This window comes from Scyliorhinus torazame, chromosome 5 (assembly GCF_047496885.1).
Source record: "Scyliorhinus torazame isolate Kashiwa2021f chromosome 5, sScyTor2.1, whole genome shotgun sequence".
Taxonomy (NCBI): domain Eukaryota; kingdom Metazoa; phylum Chordata; class Chondrichthyes; order Carcharhiniformes; family Scyliorhinidae; genus Scyliorhinus; species Scyliorhinus torazame.
Genome location: NC_092711.1, coordinates 136,120,157 through 136,142,103, shown reverse-complemented (window position 1 = coordinate 136,142,103; position 21,947 = coordinate 136,120,157). Strand labels below are relative to the sequence as shown.

The 21,947-nt window shown below is 54.9% G+C and overlaps 1 protein-coding gene across 1 annotated transcript in view; it reads left to right on the top strand.

Moving 5' to 3' along the window:
* Window positions 1-3,986: 3,986 nt before the first annotated feature.
* LOC140417928 (uncharacterized) overlaps window positions 3,987-21,947 on the top strand; it is a 208,573-nt gene continuing 190,612 nt past the window's right edge. The window contains exon 1 of the mRNA XM_072501359.1: window positions 3,987-4,311. Coding sequence (XP_072357460.1) covers window positions 4,309-4,311 — 3 coding nt within the window. The 5' untranslated portion in view covers window positions 3,987-4,308. The remainder of the gene's footprint in view (window positions 4,312-21,947) is intronic.

The following is a 21,947-nucleotide window of genomic DNA, read 5'->3' as shown; positions in this document are numbered from 1 at the left end:
GTATCTCACAACCTCTTCCAGGTTGCCCTGGCGTTCCTTCTCAGTGGCTCCTGTAATGAGCATGGTAGGCTGCCAACCTGGGAGGCCTTTGGAGAATGTCTTCCATTTACAATCGCGCATGTGGACGGCACCCTGAATGGAAGCCTGATGTACTCCCTCCTGTGGGTGCTGGTGACATATTTTGTGACACTGCGTCTAACTCCAACTGGAGATACACATGGCTCATGTTAAGGTTTGTGAATGAGAAACCCTCGGCCAACTTTGCAAACAGATCTTTGCGTGGCATGGGGTATCAGTCCAAGCGGGAGGCCCTGTTTACTGATGTTTTATAATCACCACACAGACGGATGGGTTTGTCTGGTTTCAGCACCGGGACCACCGGCACTGCCCAGTGAACGCTACTGGGTGTATTCTACCCTAGCTGTCTAGTAAGCTCAATTCTTCATCCTCTCTCGTAAGCAGGGCGTATGGGACCGGCCGGCCCCCAGAATGTCTGGTTTGGGCCTCCGGGTTTTGCTTTGGCCCCCTTTATTTTTCCCGGTCCTCCTGGAAAACCTTTGGAAACTTTCCGAGGACTTCACGCAAAGCACCAGTATCCATCTGGAAAACCTGTTGCCAGTCCAGACGGAGTCTTTGTAACCAATCATGGACTCGGAGGCTGGGTCCGGGTTCTTGCACCATTACTAGCGGTAGCCGTGGTACCGATGATCATCAATGGTTCCCCGGTGTATGTTGCCTGCCGGGCCTCGGTATTCCTTAAACCCAGGTGCAGGATTCCCATGCGGAGCCTACGTAAAGTTGGTTGTTTGATAATCGAGACAGCAACCCCCATGTCGATTTCCATGCCCAAAGGGTGACCGCTAACTTGAAGTCGTATACGAATTGGGGATCGTGATGCAATTTAACTGCATTAGGTCTTCTTCCTTGGGCGGGGCAATGTGCAAAGCCCTGGCTCGGGGCACTTATGCCACCTGACCAAGGCGCCATGTTCGCTGTTCGAGTCTGGGAGCCTCGACCATCACAGTCTGTTAGACCGCAAGTGCAGCAGTCTTGTGGGGGCTCATCGTCCTCCGGAGAGATGTCGTACGGACCACGGAGGCCCATTGGCCATCTGGTCTGCCCCTGACGCTGATTTGAAGGTGACTGGGTTACGTGAGCCCTAACCTTCACCGGGGGAGTTTCACCCTTTGGAACAGGTCCAGCCAAAGCTGTATACGCCATAATCCAGGGAACCCTGGAGCTCCTGGGCCCCTTTTTCCACATTTTCGTGGGCTTGACAGTTCAGTGACCTTTTTCAGGTCCACGGCTAACAGCTTCCTTTGAGTCACCATATTGTTTTTCCTTCATTTGTTTTCCAAATAATGGGCAATATAGCGTGGCCAATCTACCTAACCTGCACGTGTTTGGGTGGCGGGGGTGAGACCCACACAGACACGGGGAGAACGTACAAACTCCAAACGGACAGTGACCGGGATCGATCCCAGGTCCCCGTTACCGTGAGGCAGCAGTGCTAACCACTGCGCTACCGTGCCGCCCTAAGTCACCATATTGTTAATGCCACACACCGAACAATCTCTTAACATCTCAGGGAGGGATGGGCTGGAGTCACAATGTTCGGATAACTCGCGAAGGCGCATCACAAATTCCGTGACTGATTCCCCAGGGGTTCATCCGGCCGCATTGAAGCCATAATCATGAGGTTGCTAAAGGTAATTCAGTCTGAGGTTGCCGGGTAGGTGAGGCGCTAGGTTACGCTGAATGTTGGGACCACGGTCAGGAGTGCTACTTTCTGTCGGCAGTCTCCAACAATGCCATCTGCCTGGAAGAAATACCGCATCCATTCGATACACTGAGCCCAGTCTTCTCCGCCAGCGTCAAAAGCCTCTAGCCTTCTGGAAAGTGGCAATTTGCAAACTCCACTGACCTCACTCCCATGCTGGGGTATTCCGATGCAGTCAGGACTTCCAGAATCACAGCCGCTACTTTCCTCGTCGCCAATATAAAAGCTCAGGAGGCCCGGGAAGGTAAGTTAAACAGTATTTAATTAAGCAATTAAATATTTAATTGAGGTTCAGCTCAGTTGGCTGGACAACAGGGCAGCACGGTAGCATTGTGGATAGCACAATTGCTTCACAGCTCCAGGGTCCCAGGTTCGATTCCGGTTTGGGTCACTGTCTGTGCGGAGTCTGCACATCCTCCCAGTGTGTGCGTGGGTTTCCTCCGGGTGCTCCGGTTTCCTCCCACAGTCCAAAGCTGTGCAGGTTAGGTGGATTGGCCACGATTAATTGCCCTTAGTGTCCAAAATTGCCCTTAGGGTTGGGTGGGGTTACTGGGTTATGGGGATAGGGTGGAGGTGTTGACCTTGGGTGCTCTTTCCAAGAGCCGGTGCAGACTCGATGGGCCGAATGGCCTCCTTCTGCACTGTAAATTCTATGATGCAGAGCGCGTTCAACAGCGCAGGTCCAATTCCCATACCAGCTGAGGTTATTCATGAAGGCCCTGCCTTCTCAACCTTGTCCCCCGCCTGAGGTGTGGTGATCCTCAGATTAAATCACCCTCAAAGGGGAAAGCAGCCCAAGGTCATTTGGGACATGTAGCACCATCGATCACACACGAGGCGAGACGTAGAGAACTTCAATCGAGGCTTTATTGAGCAGACTTGTTCCCCAGCAGCTCAGTCACAGAACGCAGCTGCGGGGAGTAAACCGGGTTCTTATACCCCGCCTATCTGGGTGGAGCCCAGTAGGCGGCAGATCCAATCGGGATCCAGCATCTGTCCTCCAATAGCTCCTCGGCATTCATGGTGTACAGTATTACCCCTAATACATACCACCACAGGACGATGGCGACTTTACTTATTTTACTAATTAAGCAACACAAAGGCTGCAACACGGCCTACAGTTCCAACTGCGACTACTGATCATGCCGGTGCCAGTCCGGGCTCACCCCTAGCTGGGCAGGCCTCCGCTCACTAATGGGGGAGCTCGGATTCCACGGGTCCCACGGGATATCAATTGCGGTGTCCCCCGTGTGTTATTGCAGAGAGATTTTCTGTATCTTCTCCTGTGAAGACAGCCGCAAAGTAACCGTTTAGTTGCCCCGCTCTCCACTGTAAATTCTCCTGCCCCAACCAGTCTTGGGCTTAAGATTGCCCTGGCTACCCATTTCCTCTTCCAAGTACCTAAAGAAGCTTTGACAGTCTGCCTTTACGTGGGTCGGGTGTCCCATGTAGGCCAGACCGGGTAAGGGCGGCGATTTTATAGACCGGGGGAATCAATGTTCCCTCTGAGTTGCTCAGTCGCATGGCTGCAGGACAACTAGCAAGTTGCTGCTTAGGCCGGTTTAGCTCAGTTGGCTTGACGCTGGTTTGTGATGCAGAGCGAGGCCAGCAGCGCGGGTTCAATTCCCGTACCGGCTGAGGTTATGCACGAAGGCTCCACCTTTTCAACCTTGCCCCTCACCGGAGGCTTGGTGATCCTCAGGTTAAATCACCACCAGTCAGCTCTCCCCCCTCAAAGGGGAAAGCAGTATCTGGTCATCTGGGACTATGGCAACTTTACCTTTTTTATTAACTTAACGGGGCCAGGCACTTAACAGAATCGTCCGTACACTCCAAAGGAGGAATATTAGACGGTACATTGGTCCAGGCCTCGGATTATTAGTCCAGTAACATTCCCACTACATTACCTTGCCCGCTGACGGTGATGTGAACCATTCCCTTTCCTCCCCACAGCAGCCCCCCCCACCCCCCCCCCCCCCCCCTCTCTCGCACCTCCCACTTTGCTGTATTAATGGTGCCTCTGTCACAGGCTAACCTCTTACAACCACAGCCTCCCAGGCGGAGGGGGGCCACACACAGCATGCGGTGATCTCAGTGGGGTCCTTTTCCGTTGGTTGTCGAAAATCCCCCTCAGGCTGATTGTGCTGTCCCTTCCCCCGGCCCGGCCATACCTCCTCTCTCTTTCGCTGAACAGCAAGAGAATTTGAAACTATTAAAACTAGGAGAACCCCCCCCCCCCCCCTAACTCCTATCCCCTCCCCTTGTGTGGGAGCAAGCAGGGGGAAATCTAGAAACTGCCAAGAGAACTGTAGAAGTGAGCTTTGGGACTCTGTGTGTGTGTGTGTGTGTGTCTGTGTGTGTGTGTCAGATCAGACGGGATTGAAAGGCGTCTGTTACCCTCTCACACAAACGCTACACAGTCTCGTTCTCTGAGGCAAAGCCACCGCAGAATCCCACCGCGACTCAAGGTGGGCATCCTCGCCCTCCGCCGAAGATGAAGGAGACGGCAAGGAGGAGCTGTGACGACCATGGTAGGTTTAAATCTGTTTTCTTTTGGAATCCTCTGTTCAAAAACGCCAATTGTGTGCCAAAAGTACGAGGGGCTCGATCTGATGGGAGACTGGGGGAGGGAGCTGGATGCAAAGTTGCTCAGAGAGAGAGAGGGAGAAAGACGAGAGACAGAGGGACGGAGAAGAGGCTGAGAAAGACACTGAGCGAGAGACAGAGTGAGCGAGGGACAAGGACAGGGAAAAAGAAAAGGAGACAGACCACCGGGAGTTAGAATGAGTCACTGAGTGAGAGTAAGCACGAAAGAGAAACACAGCAAGAGACAGAGGGAGACAGAGGGGGAGAGAGAGAGAGAGAGACAGGGATGGAGTCAGTTTGGTGAGCAAGTGCCACGGTGAAAGGAACACTTTTATTTGTTTTTCCATGATACATCGTCTCCTGATTAGGCACTTCCTTCTTGCTGGTGCAGACATGGCAACACAGAGTGAGGGGAAAAGAGAGAGAGAGAGAGAGTGAGAGAAAGTGAGAGAGGCGGAGAGAGAATTGAAAAGCAGCAAATGGTTAGGTGGATTAGAGAGACAGAGGCAAACAGTGAGACACATTTGTTGCCATCTCGCTCTCTCACTCAGGCATGGGGTCTTTAGCCTCCTGCCGGGGGGCTCCAGCCTCTGGCTTAGTCAAGAGGGGGGTGGGCAGGATCTGACCTCTCACTCACAACTGGCCCTGCTTGCGCCGTGGGGGCGCCGACCTCTCACTCAGGGATGTTTGAGGGGCAGTGTGTGTGTGTGGGTGGCTGGGTGTGCTCCCAACCCTTGCTGGGGCAAGTGCTCTCTTTCCATTCCTTGGGGCACAGGCATTGCCCATTCACTGGAAAAGGGACTTCACCAGTTAAGCCCTCCTCCTCCGCCCCCAAAGATGAAGAACGCAGCCTGAAGACACAGGGAAGAAAACGCAATTGTAAGGGATCATAGATTATCACAGAATTTACAGTGCAGAAGGAGGCCATTCGGCCCATCGAGTCTGCACCGGCTCTTGGAAAGAGCACCTTACCCAAGGTCAACACCTCCACCCTATCCCCATAACCCAGTAACCCCACCCAACACCAAGGGCAATTTTGGACACTAAAGGCAATTTATCACGGCCAATCCACCTAACCTGCACATCTTTGGACTGTGGGAGGAAACCGGAGCACCCGGAGGAAACCCACGCACACACGGGGAGGATGTGCAGACTCCGCGCAGACAGAGACCCAAGCCGGAATCGAACCTGGGACCCTGGAGCTGTGAAGCAATTGTGCTATCCACAATGCTACCGTGCTGCCCTAGAATTGTAAGGTGAATTGGACATTTTGGATTCTCCCTCGTGACCCAAACAGGTGCTGGAATGTGGCGACTAGGGGATTTTCACAGTAACTTTATTGCAGTGTTAATGTAAGCCTACTTGTGACAATAATAAAGATTATTGTTAGAGTGCAGCGCAGAGAGCGTTAGAGGGAAAACGGGCCCAGCGAGAGTGCACCTCACGTCTCTAGGGACGGCGCGGGGTCTCATCTCTGACGCTTAGTATGAGGAACATCATGGACGTCATTTGGAGACCAACCAATCTGCTGCCTCCCTTCCCATGAAACTGACCCCATCCAGCCCGAAACCCCACCTTTTTCCCTGGTTTCTCTCCCGTCTCTCCTCGCTTTGCTCTGGGCTCACCACCATGTTTGGGAGAACAAAGAACAAAGAAAAGTACAGCACAGGAACAGGCCCTTCGGCCCTCCAAGCCCGTGCCGACCATACTGCCCGACTAAACTACAATCTTCTACACTTCCTGGGTCCGTATCCTTCTATTCCCATCCTATTCATATATTTGTCAAGATGCCCCTTAAATGTCCCTATCGTCCCTGCCTCCACTACCTCCTCCGGTAGTGAGTTCCAGGCACCCACTACCCTCTGCGTAAAAAACTTGCCTCGTACATCTACTCTAAACTTTGCCCCTCTCACCTTAAACCTATGCCCCCTAGTAATTGACCCCTCTACCCTGGGGAAAAGCCTCTGACTATCCATAGGCCCACCTGGTTTCATTTTCTTCAGCAGTTAATGAGCAAAAGACATTGGGTGCTCAGAAAAGGTTAATGCGAACATACCAGGTATGAGCAGGAGTTGGCTAGTCAGCCCCTCGAGTCTGCTCCGTCGTTCAATAAGATCCGGTTGTGTTTCTGCGTTTTATAAAGCCGTCTACCACCCCCCACCTTTGATTCCCTTACCTAACAAGAGTCTATTCCCTCCGCCTTAAATAGAACATACAGTGCAGAAGGAGGCCATTCGGCCCATTGAGTCTGCACTGACCCACTTAAGCCCTCATTTCCACCTTATCTTCCTAACCTTTTTGGTCACTAAGGGCAATTTATCACGGCCAATCCACCTAATGTGCACGTATTTGGACTGTGGGAGGAAACTGGAGCACCCGGAGGAAACCCACGCAGACCCGGGGAGAACGTGCAGACTCCGCACAGACAGTGACCCAGCGGGGAATCGAACCTGGGACCCTGGCGCTGTGAAGCCACAGTGCTATCCACTTGTGCTACCGTGCTGCCCAAGAATTCCAATCACAAAACCCCCAAGAGAAAAATGTTTTCCTCGTCGAACCATAGAATCGCTACAGTGCAGAAAGAAGCCATTCGGCCCATCAAGTCTGCAACAACCCTTTGAAAGGGCACCCCACCTCGGCCCACTTCCCAGTCCAATCTCCATAACCCCACCTAACCTGCACATCTTTGGACTTTGGGAGGAAACCGGAGGAAATCCATGCGGACACGTGGAGAACGTATGAACTTCACAAGTGCTGAGGGAACACTGCACTGTCTAAGATGCCATCTCTCAAGCGCTGGCGCTAAACAGAATCTCCCCCCCATTTGTTTGCTGTGGGTTGACACAAAAGATCCCATGGCCCCTGGTTCGAAGAGGAGTTTCTGGTGTCCAGGCCAATATTTATCCCTCAGTCGATATCATAAGAAATAGAAATTAACTGGTCATTAGTGAACAGTTGTTTGGTGTGAATTGGCCGCGCATTTCTGACTGACACGAATAGCCAGGATTTTCAGGTTGGCGCCGGGGGGGAAAGAGGGTCCCCGGGTCGGTGCAGATGAACAGATCCCTGCCGACTCCAGCGAGCCCGGGCACCAGTGCAATTTCACGCTGTACAGGGGAAGGCAGGATAGGACGTACACCCATCTCTGAGAGGGAGCCCCGCCTTGGAGGGCTGTCACGACGGCCATTCAGATTGGCCCCCTGCTCTCCCGCCATTCCAGGGACAGCGCCACAGTGGCCGGGAGAGGCACTGCAGCTAACTGCCTTTAGCATAAGTAACGGGAACTGGAGGAAAGTCGAAGTGACCGGGGTCCAGCTGGGTGGGACTCCTCTCACCTGCTTCCATCCTTAACCACCTGATCGTAGCCAGAGAATCGGCAGGAATGGCGGGTCGGGAATGCCGCAGGAATGGCGGGTCGGGAATGCCACAGGAGGGGGGGGGGGGGGGGGAGGGGGGATGGGCAGGGTCGGAAGAGAGGTAGGGAGGGAGGGTGGGAGGTCAACAGGTGTCTCCTGTCAGAAGAGGGCTCCTGCTAGAGCATCCCTCCACCCCCAACAAATGTTTACCACCCAGGATCAAACTTGGTTCAATATCAGGATTCTCCCCGCACCCTCGATCTGCCCGCCAGCCTAGAAATTGGGCAGGGAAAGTGGCCATTTAAAAGCCTTAACTGGGACAAGGCCGGGCTTCTCCTCAGAGGTCCTGCATGCCCCGATGGAGACTTTTGTCATCAGGTTGGGGTAGATGGTAGGATCCAGGAGGGAATCCCATTCATACAATTTCAATTCACCCACCTCCAGGGTTGCTGGAAGGGGGATTGAGGGGGGGGCGTAAACCTCTGGCCTACACTTCAGAAACAAGATAAATGGTTGTAAAACGCTTTGCGAGTGCGTTGGTCAGGAAAAGTGCGACATAACTGATGAGCGGCATGGATAGAGTGGATAGCCAGAGACTTTTCCCCAGGGTGGAAATGGCTGTCACGGGGGGACATAATTTGAAGGTGATTGGAGGAAGGTACAGGGGAGATGTCAGAGGTCGGTTCTTTACAGAGAGTGGTGGGTGTGTGGAATGAACTGCCAGCAGAGGTGGTGGAGTCAGAGTCATTGGGGACATTTAAGCGACTCTTGGACAGCCACATGGACAACAGTAAATTGAAGGGGTCCAGGTTAGGTTGATCTTGGATTAGGATAAATGGTCGGCACAACATCGTGGGCCGAAGGGCCTGTATGTGCTTTACTGTTCCATGTTCTATAAGTTTTTAACTGCTGACCATCCACATCCCCCCCCGCCTGGCCCCCATTTTAGCTGATAATCTTTCTTTCCCCTCAGGTGTCCTTCCTTAATCCTATGGCCGTCCCCTCACTTCTAACAAAACCAACTCTCGACTCCCCCCTCCCCCTCAACCGCAACTTCCAAACTCCTATTCCTCTCCGGTGTCCCATGTTGTCACCTCCCCCATCGCCGCTAAATCTGTGCCCACTTTGCCCGGAAATCCACATTCGAACCCCTCTAATCAGGTTTCCACCCCCCCCCCCCCCGCGCCCGTTTCTCCCCCACCGTGCTCGCCGCAGTGTCAAGACGGATCTCACCGAAGTCACAATCGAACTCACCTCCGACGCCTCTCGGTTGTCACCCGACTGGGTGGGATGCCTCTTGCCTGCTTCCATCCTTAACCATCTGCCAGAGAATCGCCAGAAATGGTCTCTTCCTGTTGCCGTTCCCCCCCCCCCCCCCACCGCAGATCAATCCTTGGCCTGCCCCCCCCTTTCCTATTTTGTCACCGATGAGCTGTCCCTCAGTGACGTGAACCAAAAGGCAGCATCCGTGCCTGAAACCTCCTGTCCTCATTCGCGGCTGGGATCATAGAATCATAGAATTTACAGTGCAGAAGGAGGCCATTCGGCCCACCGAGTCTGCACCGGCCCTTGGAAAGAACACCCTATCTGAACCCACACCTCCACCCTATCCCTGTACCATAGAACATAGAACATTACAGCGCAGTACAGGCCCTTCGGCCCTCGATGTTGCGCCGACCTGTGAAACCACTCGAAAGCCCATCTACACTATTCCCTTATTGTCCATATGTCTATCCAATGACCATTTGAATGCCCTTAGTGTTGGCGAGTCCACTACTGTTGCAGGCAGGGCCTTCCATGCCCTTACTACTCTCTGAGTAAAGAACCTACCTCTGACATCTGTCCTATATCTATCTCCCCGCAATTTAAAGCTATGTCCCCTCGTGCCAGACATCACCATCCGAGGAAAAAGGCTCTCACTGCCTTTTTCCAGTGAGAGCCTTTTTCCTCACTGCAACTAAACTTTTATTTTTGGACACTAAGGGCAATTTATCATGGCCAATCCACCAAACGTGTGCATCTTTGGACTATGGGAGGAAACCGGAGCACCCGGAGGAAACCCACGCAGATCTTCCAGTGCCACCGACGGCGAATGAGGTTTTGGCGGGAATGCCATATTTTCCATTCTCGCTTGCAACGGCGGATCCCGCCATGGACGAGATTGGGGAATCCTGCCCCTTTGACTGAGGGCATCCAACCACAGCACCACGTCACCTCTCGTGATACCTTGACCGCCCCTAAACGATCAGACTGCTTGTTGCGGTGCTGTGTAGGTGGAAACCGCCTCCAATTCAGTATCGGGCAGACTGGAGCCATTTTATTTTCTGCCCCCCGCTTTGGACTTTGCACGTTTCCGGCCACTAAACTGGATCCTTCTCCCTGGGGATGGTCTGGGACTGGAAAGCAGGTTTGTTCGCAAACCGTAGCGTCATATTGGACCTCGAGATGAGCTTCTGACCGCATTTCCATACCATCCCCAAGACCGGCAAAAATCTTTTGGCAAGAATCTGGAATCAAAAGTCTAAACCATGAAACCCCCATCTGGTTCATTAATGTCCCCTCTTTACGGAATGCAAATCTTCCGTCCTTTCTCGGTCTGGCCTAAATGTGACTCTAGACCCCCCCCCCTCCCCCCACCCTTGCACCACAGCAAAGTGTCAACTTTTAACAGCCCCCCCCTCTCTGAAAGGAGCCCACTTGGTTGTATCCAACCACGACAGGGGCACTGCGGGCGTCGCCTACACCACACTGGGACTGCCAACAGGTTCGACAAGGTGGCTCACCCACCACCTTCTCAGGGGCAATAAATGCTGGGCCCAGGCAGTGGCGCCCTACATCCGGTGAACGAAAGGAAAAGGAAAAAGAGACACCTAACCCTCCCCCACAACCCCGACAAGATGGGCAGGCATCCATGGTCATTGAAGAGGTTGACTGGCATTTCCGCTTTCTGGAGCAGATCAAAAGCGCTCAGCAGCAAACAGGTTGGGGGGGGGGGGGGCAGATCCGTCCACAGGTGGAGGACGGGGGCCATGTTCTACAGATTTTCCCTGCCAGGGTGTGGTCACACTTCAGAGGGGGTTTCTCCTCCTTATGTGGTGGCCCGGCTCCATTTTCTGTTTGATATTGAATAGTGGCCAAGGTGCCCGCCCGGGTTGCTTAATCTCTGGGCGCTCTCCTGAAGCTCGGGAAGAGAGGGGCCACCTCCAATTGGTTCTCCAAACCCCCCCCCCCCCCACTGTGCCTTAAATCTGTCTCAATTATCCTTTAAGTAGCTCCGGAGATATTGGGGGGGGGGGGGGTAAGAGACAGGCAGGCACCCTAAATCTGTCTCAATTATTCTTTAAGTAGCTCCGGAGATATGGGGGGGGGGGGGGGGGGGGGTAAGAGACAGGCAGGCAAGTGGAGTTGATCAGATCTGCCATGATCATATCAAGTGGGGGAGCAAGGTGGAGGGGTCGGGTGGCCTACCCTGCTCCTAATTTTCCTGTTCTTGGCTCGATCAAAAGACCGCGTTTTTCGACCCAGCTTTTGGTCACCTACTGCAACATCTCCTCAGGTGGCTCGCTGTCAGATTTTGTTCTAAAGCGATTGGGGTGTTTTTCACACATTAAAGGCCCTGAACAAATATAAGTAGTCGTTAAGAAATTATTCCCACAGGGGCAACAGAGTAAAGCAAATAAACATGTGAAGTGAACCAGGAGACAGAGAGAGAGAGAGAGAGAGAGAGACTGCAAGTGTGTGCAGTGAGGAATGAGAGGGTGGAGAGAAAGGGGGACAGAGAAGGGAGGGAGGGGGAGGAGATAGGGAGAGAAAGAGAGGGGGGAGAGTGAGAGGGGAGGGGGAGAGAGAGGGGGGAAGGAGAGGGGAGAGTGGGGGGAGAAGTGGAGGGAAGGGGTAGAGAGGGTGGATGGAGAGAGGGAGTGAGGGAGGAAAAACAGGGGAGGGAAAGAGGGGGGTAGAAAGGGAGAGAGAGAAGGGGTGAGAGAGGCGGGAAGAGAGAAGAAGAGAGAGAGAGGGGGAAAAGGGAGAGGAGTGAGAGAGGGGAAGAGAGAGAGAGAGAGAGAGAGAGAGAGAGAGAGAGAGAGAGAGAGAGAGGGGAAGAGAGAGAGAGAGAGGGATGGATGGAGAGGGTGCACAATCGAGAACGAATGTTTTTGAGCAAGAGAGTATTCTCGATGGTTCCTGTGTGCAGCCCAGTGTAAAACGTTTTGCTGTGTCCCATGACTGGCTGATTCATGTTGGTTGCTGTATAATAGTTGCTGATCTGGCTCTCCGCACCGCCCCCTCACCGTGCATTGTCTCACTGACAAATGTCATTGTGATCAACAACAAAAAAGCCTGGAATGTCACTAGGTCGGAAATGGAATTTGTCGTAGAAATTCGGGAGAGATTGGAACTTGGATGGAGTGGGGAGCCGGTGTAATGGGAGGGACTGGCAGATAATTGGGGGGGGGGGGGGGGGGGGGGGGTGATCGGGAAAGTGGGGAGGGACAGTGGCAGAGTTAGACAGAGCAGGGACTGAGAAAGAGAGGAGGGGTCAAAGAGAGGAGAGCGGAGGACAGATAGGTCAAGGGATGGGTCAAAGAGAGGAAGATAAGTTTGGATGGAGAGAGAGGGGGGGGGGGGAAGAGAGAAAGAGATTGGTGGGGACGGGGAGAGAGAGAGAGAGAGAGAGAGAGAGAGAGGGAGGGAGAAGAAAAAGGGATCGTTGGGGACAGAGAGAAAGAGATTTAGGTGGCAACAAAGAGGGAGAGGTGATGACAGTCCAAAGATGTGCAGGTTAAGTGGGGTTGCAGGGATAGGGTGGGCGGAGTGGGCTTCGATAGGGTGCTCTTGCAGAGGGTCGGTGCAGACTCGATGGGCTGAATGGCCTCCTGCACTGTAGCAATTCTCGGGTTCTATGGACAGAAAATGAGTGGTGAGGTATGGCAGGGGAGAGGGCAGCACGGTGGCGCAGAGGGTTAGCCCTGCTGCCTCACGGCGCCGAGGTCCCAGGTTCGATCCCGGCTTTGGGTCACTGTCCGTGTGGAGTTTGCACATTCTCCCCGGATTTGCGTGGGTTTCGCCCTCACAACCCAAAAGATGTGCAGGGTAGGTGGATTGGCCACGCCAAATTGCCCCTTTATTGGAAAAAATGAATTGGACACACTAAATTTACTTTTTAAAAAGGTATGGCAGGGTGTTGGGAACCAGAGCGTTAGCTTAGGTGTCATAACTGAAGGGGAAATAGAGAAAAAAATAATAGAACATCACCCTCAGGCAGAGCAAAAAAGGTGACAAGTGTGAGAAGGGAGGTGGTCAATGCAGGACCGTGGGTGTTGTACCTAAATTTGCGCAGTATACTGGACAAGGTAAATGAGCTTGTTGCGCACATTGAAATTGGCCGGTACGATGTTGTGGGCATCACAGAGACGTGGTTGCAAGAGGTTCAGGGCTAAATATACAAGGATGTGTGTTCTATCGAAAGGCCAAGCAGATGGGCAAAGGGGGCGGGGTTGCATTGTTAGTAAGGAATAAAGTTAAATCGATAGCAAGGAGCGATATAGGATCAGAAGGCGTAGAATCTCTGTGGGTAGAGTTGAGGAATTGCAAAGATAAAAAGACCCTGATGGGAGTTATGTATCGGCCTCCTGGCAGTAGTCAGGAGGTGGGGCAGAAAATAAATCAGGAGATAGAAAAGGCATGTAAAAAGGCAACTACAATAATCATGGGCGACTTCAATATGTAGGTGGACTGGGAAAATCAGGTTGGTAGTGGATCCCAAGAAAAGGAATTTGTGAAATGTCTGAGATGTTTTTTGGGGGCAGCTTGTGACATAGCCTACTAGGGAACAGGCAATTCTGGATTTGGTGATGTGTAATGAGGCAGACTTGATTAGGGAACTTAAGGTGAAGGAACCCTTAGGGAGCAGTGACCACAATATGATAGAATTTACCCTGCAGTTTGGGAGGGAGAAGCTGGAATCAGATGTAACGGTATTACAATTAAATAAGGGTAACCACAAAGACATGAGGGAGGAGCTGGCCAGAGTTGATTGGAAGGGGAGCCGAGCAGGGAAGACAGTGGAACAGCAATGGCATGAGTTTTGGGGGGTTATTTGGGAGGCACAACAGAAATTCATCCCAAGGAGCAGGAAACATGCTAAGGGGAGGACAAGGCATCCAAGTGGCGAGCATTAGTGGGAAGCCAGAGGATTAGGAAGCCTTTAAAAGCGAGCAGAGGACAACTAAAAAAGCAATAAGGGGGGAGAAGATGAAGTATGAGTGCAAGCTAGCTAGAAATAGAAAAGAAGATAGGAAGAGTTTTTTTCAATATATAAAAGGTAAGAGAGAATCAAAAATAGACATTGGATCACTGGAAAATGTGGCTGGAGAAGTAATAATAGGAAACAAAGAAATTACAGAGGAACTGAATAGTTACTTTGCATCAGAGTTAATGGTGGAAGACACCAGTGGGATGCCAGAGCTCCAGGAGAACCAGTGGGCAGAGGTGAGTGCAGTGACCATTACTAAGGAGAAGGTTCTGGGGAAACTGAAAGGTCTGAAGGTGGATAAATCACCTGGACCAGATGGACTACACCCCAGGGTCCTAAAAGAGATAGCTGAGGAAATTGTGGAGGCATTGGTTGTGATCTTTCAGGAATCACTGGAGGCAGGAAAGGTCCCAGAGGACTGGAAAGAGGCTAATGTAACACCCCTGTTTAAGATGGGAGGGAGGCAGAAGATGGGAAATTATAGGCCGGTTAGCCTGACTTTGGTCATTGGTCAGATTTTAGAGTCCATTAAAAAGATGAGATCGCGGAGTGCTTGGAAGTGCATGATAAAATAGGACTGAGTCAGCACGGCTTCGTCAAAGGGACGTCATGTCTGACAAATCTGTTAGAGTTCTTTGAGGAAGTAACAAGGAAGTTAGACAATGGAGAACCAGCTGTTATGGGCCACGGTTTTGAAAACTCCAAAGTGTAGCATGGAGTTCACCTGATCCACAGCTTTTCCTATATTGTGGTATGGGGAGCACACGGCCCACTCTACAGGTGTGGTATAGCAGAAATGGAAACTTTTTTTTAAAGCAAAACAATGTTTATTCTATGAACTCAAGTTAACCTTTTTAAAACATACAGTGAACATCTTAGCAACCATCAATTCAAATACAACCCCCAAAGAATACAACACTCAAAATAATCCTTAAACTTTCCTTTTAACATCTATAAGACAAAAATCCTTTTTACAGAAGCACATCAGGTTTAAATTCTCTACTGAGAGCAGTTATCACTCTGAATTCACCAAATGATCTAAAGATAGTCTTAAGATGGCAGAGAGATCAAAATTACACCTTCTTTGGCTGGCTTCAGCTCCAACACGAAAACAAAACCAAAAAACACAGACACACCCAAGCTTTCCCTCAAAGCGAAACTAAAAAACAGAGCCAGAGCTCAGCTCCACCCATACTCTGACATCACTGCAGCCACTTGAGCAGCCAAACATTTCTTAAAGTGGCATTCCCATGACACAGTGGACATGATTTATTTGATTTCCAGAAGGCCTTTGACAAGGTGCCGCATAGGAGACTGTTAAACAAGTTAAGAGCTCATGGTGTTAAGGATAAGATCCTGGCATGGATAGAGGATTGGCTGACTGGCAGAAGGCAGAGAGTGGGGATAAAGGGGTCTTTTTCAGGATGGCAGCCGGTGACTAGTGGTGTGCCTCAGGGGTCTGTGCTGGGACCACAACTTTTCACAATATCTATTAATGATCTGGAAGAAGGAACTGAAGGCACTGTTGCTAAATTTGCATGATACAGGGTGGCAAGGTGGCGCAGTGGTTAGCACTGCTGTCTATGATCGATCCCGGCCCTGGGTCACTGTCTGTCTCGAGTTTGCACAGTCTCCCCGTGTCTGCGTGGGTTTCGCCCCCACAACCCAAAGATGTGCAGGGTAGGTGGATTGGCCACACTAAATTGCCCCTTAGTTAGAAAAAAAGAATTGGGTACTCTAAATTTATTTTTTTAAAGTTTGCAGATGATACAAAGATCTGTAGATACAGAGGTAGTATTGAGGAAGCAGGGGGCTGCAGAAGGATTTGGACAGGCTAGGAGAGTGGGCAAAGAAGTGGCAGATGGAATACAATGTGGTAAAGAGGTTATGCACTTTGGAAGGAGGAATTTAGGCATAGGCTTTTCTAAATGGGGAAATGCTTTGGAAATCAGAAGCACAAAGGGACTTGGGAGTCCTTGTTCAAGATTCTCTTAAGGTTAACGTGCAGGTTCAGTCAGCAGTTAGGAAGATAAATGCAATGTTAGCATTCATGTCGAGAGGGCTAGAATACAAGACCAGGGATGTACTTCTGAGGCTGTGTAAGGCTTTGGTCAGACCCCATTTGGAGTATTGTGAGCAGTTTTGGGCCCCGTGTCTAAAGAAGGATGTGCTGTTCTTGGGAAGGGTCCAGAAGAGGTTCACAAGAATGATCCCTGGAATGAAGAGCTTGTCATATGAGGAATGGGATCTTATTGAAATTTACAGGATACTGCGAGGTCTGGATAGAGTGGACGTGGAGAGGATGTTCCCACTTGTAGGAAAAACGAGAACCAGAGGACACCATCTCAGATTAAAGGGGCGATCCCTCAAAACAGAGATGAGGAGGAATTTTTTCAGCCAGAGGGTGGTGAATCTGTGGAATTCTTTGCCGCAGAAGGCTGTGGAGGCTAAATCACTGAGTGTCTTTAAGACAGAGATAGATAGATTCTCAATTAATAAGGGGATCAGGGGTTATGGGGAGAAGGCAGGAGAATGGGGATGAGAAAAATATCAGCCATGATTCAATGGCGGAGAAGACTCGATGGGCCGAGTGGCCTAATTCTGCTCCTATATCTTATGGTCTGAGGTCAGAGAGAGAGAGAGAGAGTGATAGGTGGGGACAGAGAGAGAGAGACAGACAGATCACTGGGGTCAGAGAGCAAGAGTTCGGTGGGAAGATAGCGATCAATCGGTGGGGACAGAGAGAAAAATGCGTGAGGACAGAATCAAAGAGGTATAGGCGGTGACAAAGAGCGAAAGGTGATGACAGAAAGTGAGGGGTGGGGTCAGAGGGAGAGAGATAGAGAAATGAAAAAGAGAGCGGGAGATAGGTGGGGCAGAGAGAGTGAGAGAGAGTGAGGGATGAGGAGATAGAGAGAGAACGAAGGGTGGGGACAAAGGGAGCAACCCAAAATAGATGGGGACTGAGCGAGGGAGGTCATTAGGGGACAAAGAGAGTGGACAGGGGTGGGGAAAGAGAGCCAGGAGAGGATGGAGAGAGAGAGAGAAAACAAGGGATTGGGAAGGAGGGAAAGGGAGAGGTGGGGTCAGTGAGAGAAAGAGAAATGGAGTCAGTTAGTGAAGGGCATAGAGCTAATGACAGACAGAATGAGACAGCTAGGGAGGGAGAGAGAGAGAGAGGGAGTGAGTGAGCGAGCTATAGAGACAGCGAGGGTCAAACAATGAGAAAGGCAGTTGGCGACAAGAGGAAGAGAGGGAGAGACAGAGACATGCGGAGGAGATGGGTACAATAGATGGCTCAAACGACAGTGAACTGACGCTCTAAAGGAAATACAGGATTGAGTGATTTCAAGGGAATGTGCATTTCAGCACCACCCTCTTCATCCTGTTTTCTCCCTCCAGACTCTTTAAATGAATTGGAATGAAATCAACAAGCAAGCCTTTCCTTTCCGCTGCTGTGACTCTGCAGCTGTCTCTGTTTATTACAACGTCCCGGCCTGTGGCTTTCCATTTATTCATTATGTACGAGCATACGAGAAAGGAGCAAGGGTAGGCCATTCAGCCCCTCCAGCCTGCATTTATTACACCTCCCTCTGGCTTAGTGTCGCGATGGCTGTGTGTTGATCTACATAGCTCTGTGCTTATCTGTCTATATTTCTTGTCTCTTTGCGCCTGCTTATGTGTTTGCGCATATGTGTATACACGTCTATCTGTACACATGTGTGTATACACGTCTATCTGTACACATGTGTGCATTATAGGCCTTGAAAGCCTCTGGCTCGCCATTTCCAAATAGGTTCCAAACCCAGGGCAGGTCGACGAAACGGCTCGAGGGCAACTGGACCCGAGAGAGATAGGTGGGGAAACCGGGGAATTCCTGCAGTGCCCGAGGCCATTCAGCCCATTCGACCCTCTGAAAGAACCCGCTACCTAGGCCCAATCCCCCACCCGAGCCCCGTAATCCCAACAACCATGCACATCTAGGACATTAAGGGGCAATTCTGCATTGGCCAATCCACCTAACCTTCACATCTTGGGATTGTGGGAAAAAAACGGAGCACCCTGAGGAAACCCACGCAGATACGGGGAGAAAGTGCAAACTCCCCAGACAGTCGCCCAAGGCCGGAATTGAACCCAGGTACCTGGTGCTGTGAGGCAGCAGTGCTAACCACTGTGCCAGCGTGTCGCTTGACAGAGAGAGATGGGGGGCAGAGAGCGAGAGAGAGAGATGGGGACAAAGAGCGAGAGAGGTGGGAGACAGAGAGAGAGAGGTGGGGTGCAGAGAGTGGAAGGGACAGAGAGAGAGAGAGGTGGGGGACAGAGAGAGAAAGAGTTGGGGGGGGGGGGAAGAGAGAGAGAGAGGTGGGGGACAGAGAGTGGAAGGGAGAGAGAGAGAGAGAGAGAGAGAGAGAGAGAGGTCGGGGACAGAGAGTGGAAGGGACAGAGAGAGAGAGAGGTGGGGGACAGAGAGTGGAAGGGACAGAGAGAGGGAGAGGTGGGGGACAGAGAGAGAGAGGTGGGGGAGCGAGAGAGAGAGGTGGGGTAGAGAGAGAGAGATGTGGGGGAGCGAGAGAGAGAGGTGGGGTAGAGAGAGAGAGATGTGGGGTAGCGAGAGAGAGAGAGAGGTGGGGTAGAGAGAGAGAGGTGGGGGACAGAAAGTGGAAGGGACAGAGAGAGGGAGGTGGGGGCAGAGAGAGACAGTGGAAGGGACAGAGAGAGAGAGGTGGGGGCAGAGAGAGAGAGAGAGGTGGGGGGCAGAGAGTGGAAGGGACAGAGACAGAGCGAGAGGCGGGGGACAGCGAGGGAGAGGCGGGGGACAGCGAGGGAGAGGCGGGGGACAGCGAGGGAGAGGCGGGGGACAGCGAGGGAGAGGCGGGGGACAGCGAGGGAGAGGCGGGGGACAGCGAGGGAGAGGCGGGGGACAGCGAGGGAGAGGCGGGGGACAGCGAGGGAGAGGCGGGGGACAGCGAGGGAGAGGCGGGGGACAGCGAGGGAGAGGCGGGGGACAGCGAGGGAGAGGCGGGGGACAGCGAGGGAGAGGCGGGGGACAGCGAGGGAGAGGCGGGGGACAGCGAGGGAGAGGCGGGGGACAGCGAGGGAGAGGCGGGGGACAGCGAGGGAGAGGCGGGGGACAGCGAGGGAGAGGCGGGGGACAGCGAGGGAGAGGCGGGGGACAGCGAGGGAGAGGCGGGGGACAGCGAGGGAGAGGCGGGGGACAGCGAGGGAGAGGCGGGGGACAGCGAGGGAGAGGCGGGGGACAGCGAGGGAGAGGCGGGGGACAGCGAGGGAGAGGCGGGGGACAGCGAGGGAGAGGCGGGGGACAGCGAGGGAGAGGCGGGGGACAGCGAGGGAGAGGCGGGGGACAGCGAGGGAGAGGCGGGGGACAGCGAGGGAGAGGCGGGGGACAGCGAGGGAGAGGCGGGGGACAGCGAGGGAGAGGCGGGGGACAGCGAGGGAGAGGCGGGGGACAGCGAGGGAGAGGCGGGGGACAGCGAGGGAGAGGCGGGGGACAGCGAGGGAGAGGCGGGGGACAGCGAGGGAGAGGCGGGGGACAGCGAGGGAGAGGCGGGGGACAGCGAGGGAGAGGCGGGGGACAGCGAGGGAGAGGCGGGGGACAGCGAGGGAGAGGCGGGGGACAGCGAGGGAGAGGCGGGGGACAGCGAGGGAGAGGCGGGGGACAGCGAGGGAGAGGCGGGGGACAGCGAGGGAGAGGCGGGGGACAGCGAGGGAGAGGCGGGGGACAGCGAGGGAGAGGCGGGGGACAGCGAGGGAGAGGCGGGGGACAGCGAGGGAGAGGCGGGGGACAGCGAGGGAGAGGCGGGGGACAGCGAGGGAGAGGCGGGGGACAGCGAGGGAGAGGCGGGGGACAGCGAGGGAGAGGCGGGGGACAGCGAGGGAGAGGCGGGGGACAGCGAGGGAGAGGCGGGGGACAGCGAGGGAGAGGCGGGGGACAGCGAGGGAGAGGCGGGGGACAGCGAGGGAGAGGCGGGGGACAGCGAGGGAGAGGCGGGGGACAGCGAGGGAGAGGCGGGGGACAGCGAGGGAGAGGCGGGGGACAGCGAGGGAGAGGCGGGGGACAGCGAGGGAGAGGCGGGGGACAGCGAGGGAGAGGCGGGGGACAGCGAGGGAGAGGCGGGGGACAGCGAGGGAGAGGCGGGGGACAGCGAGGGAGAGGCGGGGGACAGCGAGGGAGAGGCGGGGGACAGCGAGGGAGAGGCGGGGGACAGCGAGGGAGAGGCGGGGGACAGCGAGGGAGAGGCGGGGGACAGCGAGGGAGAGGCGGGGGACAGCGAGGGAGAGGCGGGGGACAGCGAGGGAGAGGCGGGGGACAGCGAGGGAGAGGAGGGGGACAGCGAGGGAGAGGCGGGGGACAGCGAGGGAGAGGCGGGGGACAGCGAGGGAGAGGCGGGGGACAGAGAGGGAGAGGCGGGGGACAGAGAGGGAGAGGCGGGGGACAGAGAGGGAGAGGCGGGGGACAGAGAGGGAGAGGCGGGGGACAGAGAGGGAGAGGCGGGGGGACAGAGAGGGAGAGGCGGGGGACAGAGAGGGAGAGGCGGGGGACAGAGAGGGAGAGGCGGGGGACAGAGAGGGAGAGGCGGGGGACAGAGAGGGAGAGGCGGGGGACAGAGAGGGAGAGGCGGGGGACAGAGAGGGAGAGGCGGGGGACAGAGAGGGAGAGGCGGGGGACAGAGAGGGAGAGGCGGGGGACAGAGAGGGAGAGGCGGGGGACAGAGAGGGAGAGGCGGGGGACAGAGAGGGAGAGGCGGGGGACAGAGAGGGAGAGGCGGGGGACAGAGAGGGAGAGGCGGGGGACAGAGAGGGAGAGGCGGGGGACAGAGAGGGAGAGGCGGGGGACAGAGAGGGAGAGGCGGGGGACAGAGGGGGAGAGGCGGGGGACAGAGGGGGAGAGGCGGGGGACAGAGGGGGAGAGGCGGGGGACAGAGGGGGAGAGGCGGGGGACAGAGGGGGAGAGGCGGGCGAAAGAGAGGGAGAGGCGGGGGACAGAGAGGGAGAGGCGTGGGACAGAGAGGGAGAGGCGTGGGACAGAGAGGGAGAGGCGGGGGACAGAGAGGGAGAGGCGGGGGACAGAGAGGGAGAGGCGGGGGACAGAGAGGGAGAGGCGGGGGACAGAGAGGGAGAGGCGGGGGACAGAGAGGGAGAGGCGGGGGACAGAGAGGGAGAGGCGGGGGACAGAGAGGGAGAGGCGGGGGACAGAGAGGGAGAGGCGGGGGACAGAGAGGGAGAGGCGGGGGACAGAGAGGGAGAGGCGGGGGACAGAGAGGGAGAGGCGGGGGACAGAGAGGGAGAGGCGGGGGACAGAGAGGGAGAGGCGGGGGACAGAGAGGGAGAGGCGGGGGACAGAGAGGGAGAGGCGGGGGACAGAGAGGGAGAGGCGGGGGACAGAGGGGGAGAGGCGGGGGACAGAGGGGGAGAGGCGGGCGAAAGAGAGGGAGAGGCGTGGGACAGAGAGGGAGAGGCGTGGGACAGAGAGGGAGAGGCGTGGGACAGAGAGGGAGAGGCGGGGGACAGAGAGGGAGAGGCGGGGGACAGAGAGGGAGAGGCGGGGGACAGAGAGGGAGAGGCGGGGGACAGAGAGGGAGAGGCGGGGGACAGAGAGGGAGAGGCGGGGGACAGAGAGGGAGAGGCGGGGGACAGAGAGGGAGAGGCGGGGGACAGAGAGGGAGAGGCGGGGGACAGAGAGGGAGAGGCGGGGGACAGAGAGGGAGAGGCGGGGGACAGAGAGGGAGAGGCGGGGGACAGAGAGGGAGAGGCGGGGACAGAGAGGGAGAGGCGGGGACAGAGAGGGAGAGGCGGGGGACAGAGAGGGAGAGGCGGGGGACAGAGAGGGAGAGGCGGGGGACAGAGAGGGAGAGGCGGGGGACAGAGAGGGAGAGGCGGGGGACAGAGAGGGAGAGGCGGGGGACAGAGAGGGAGAGGCGGGGGACAGAGAGGGAGAGGCGGGGGACAGAGA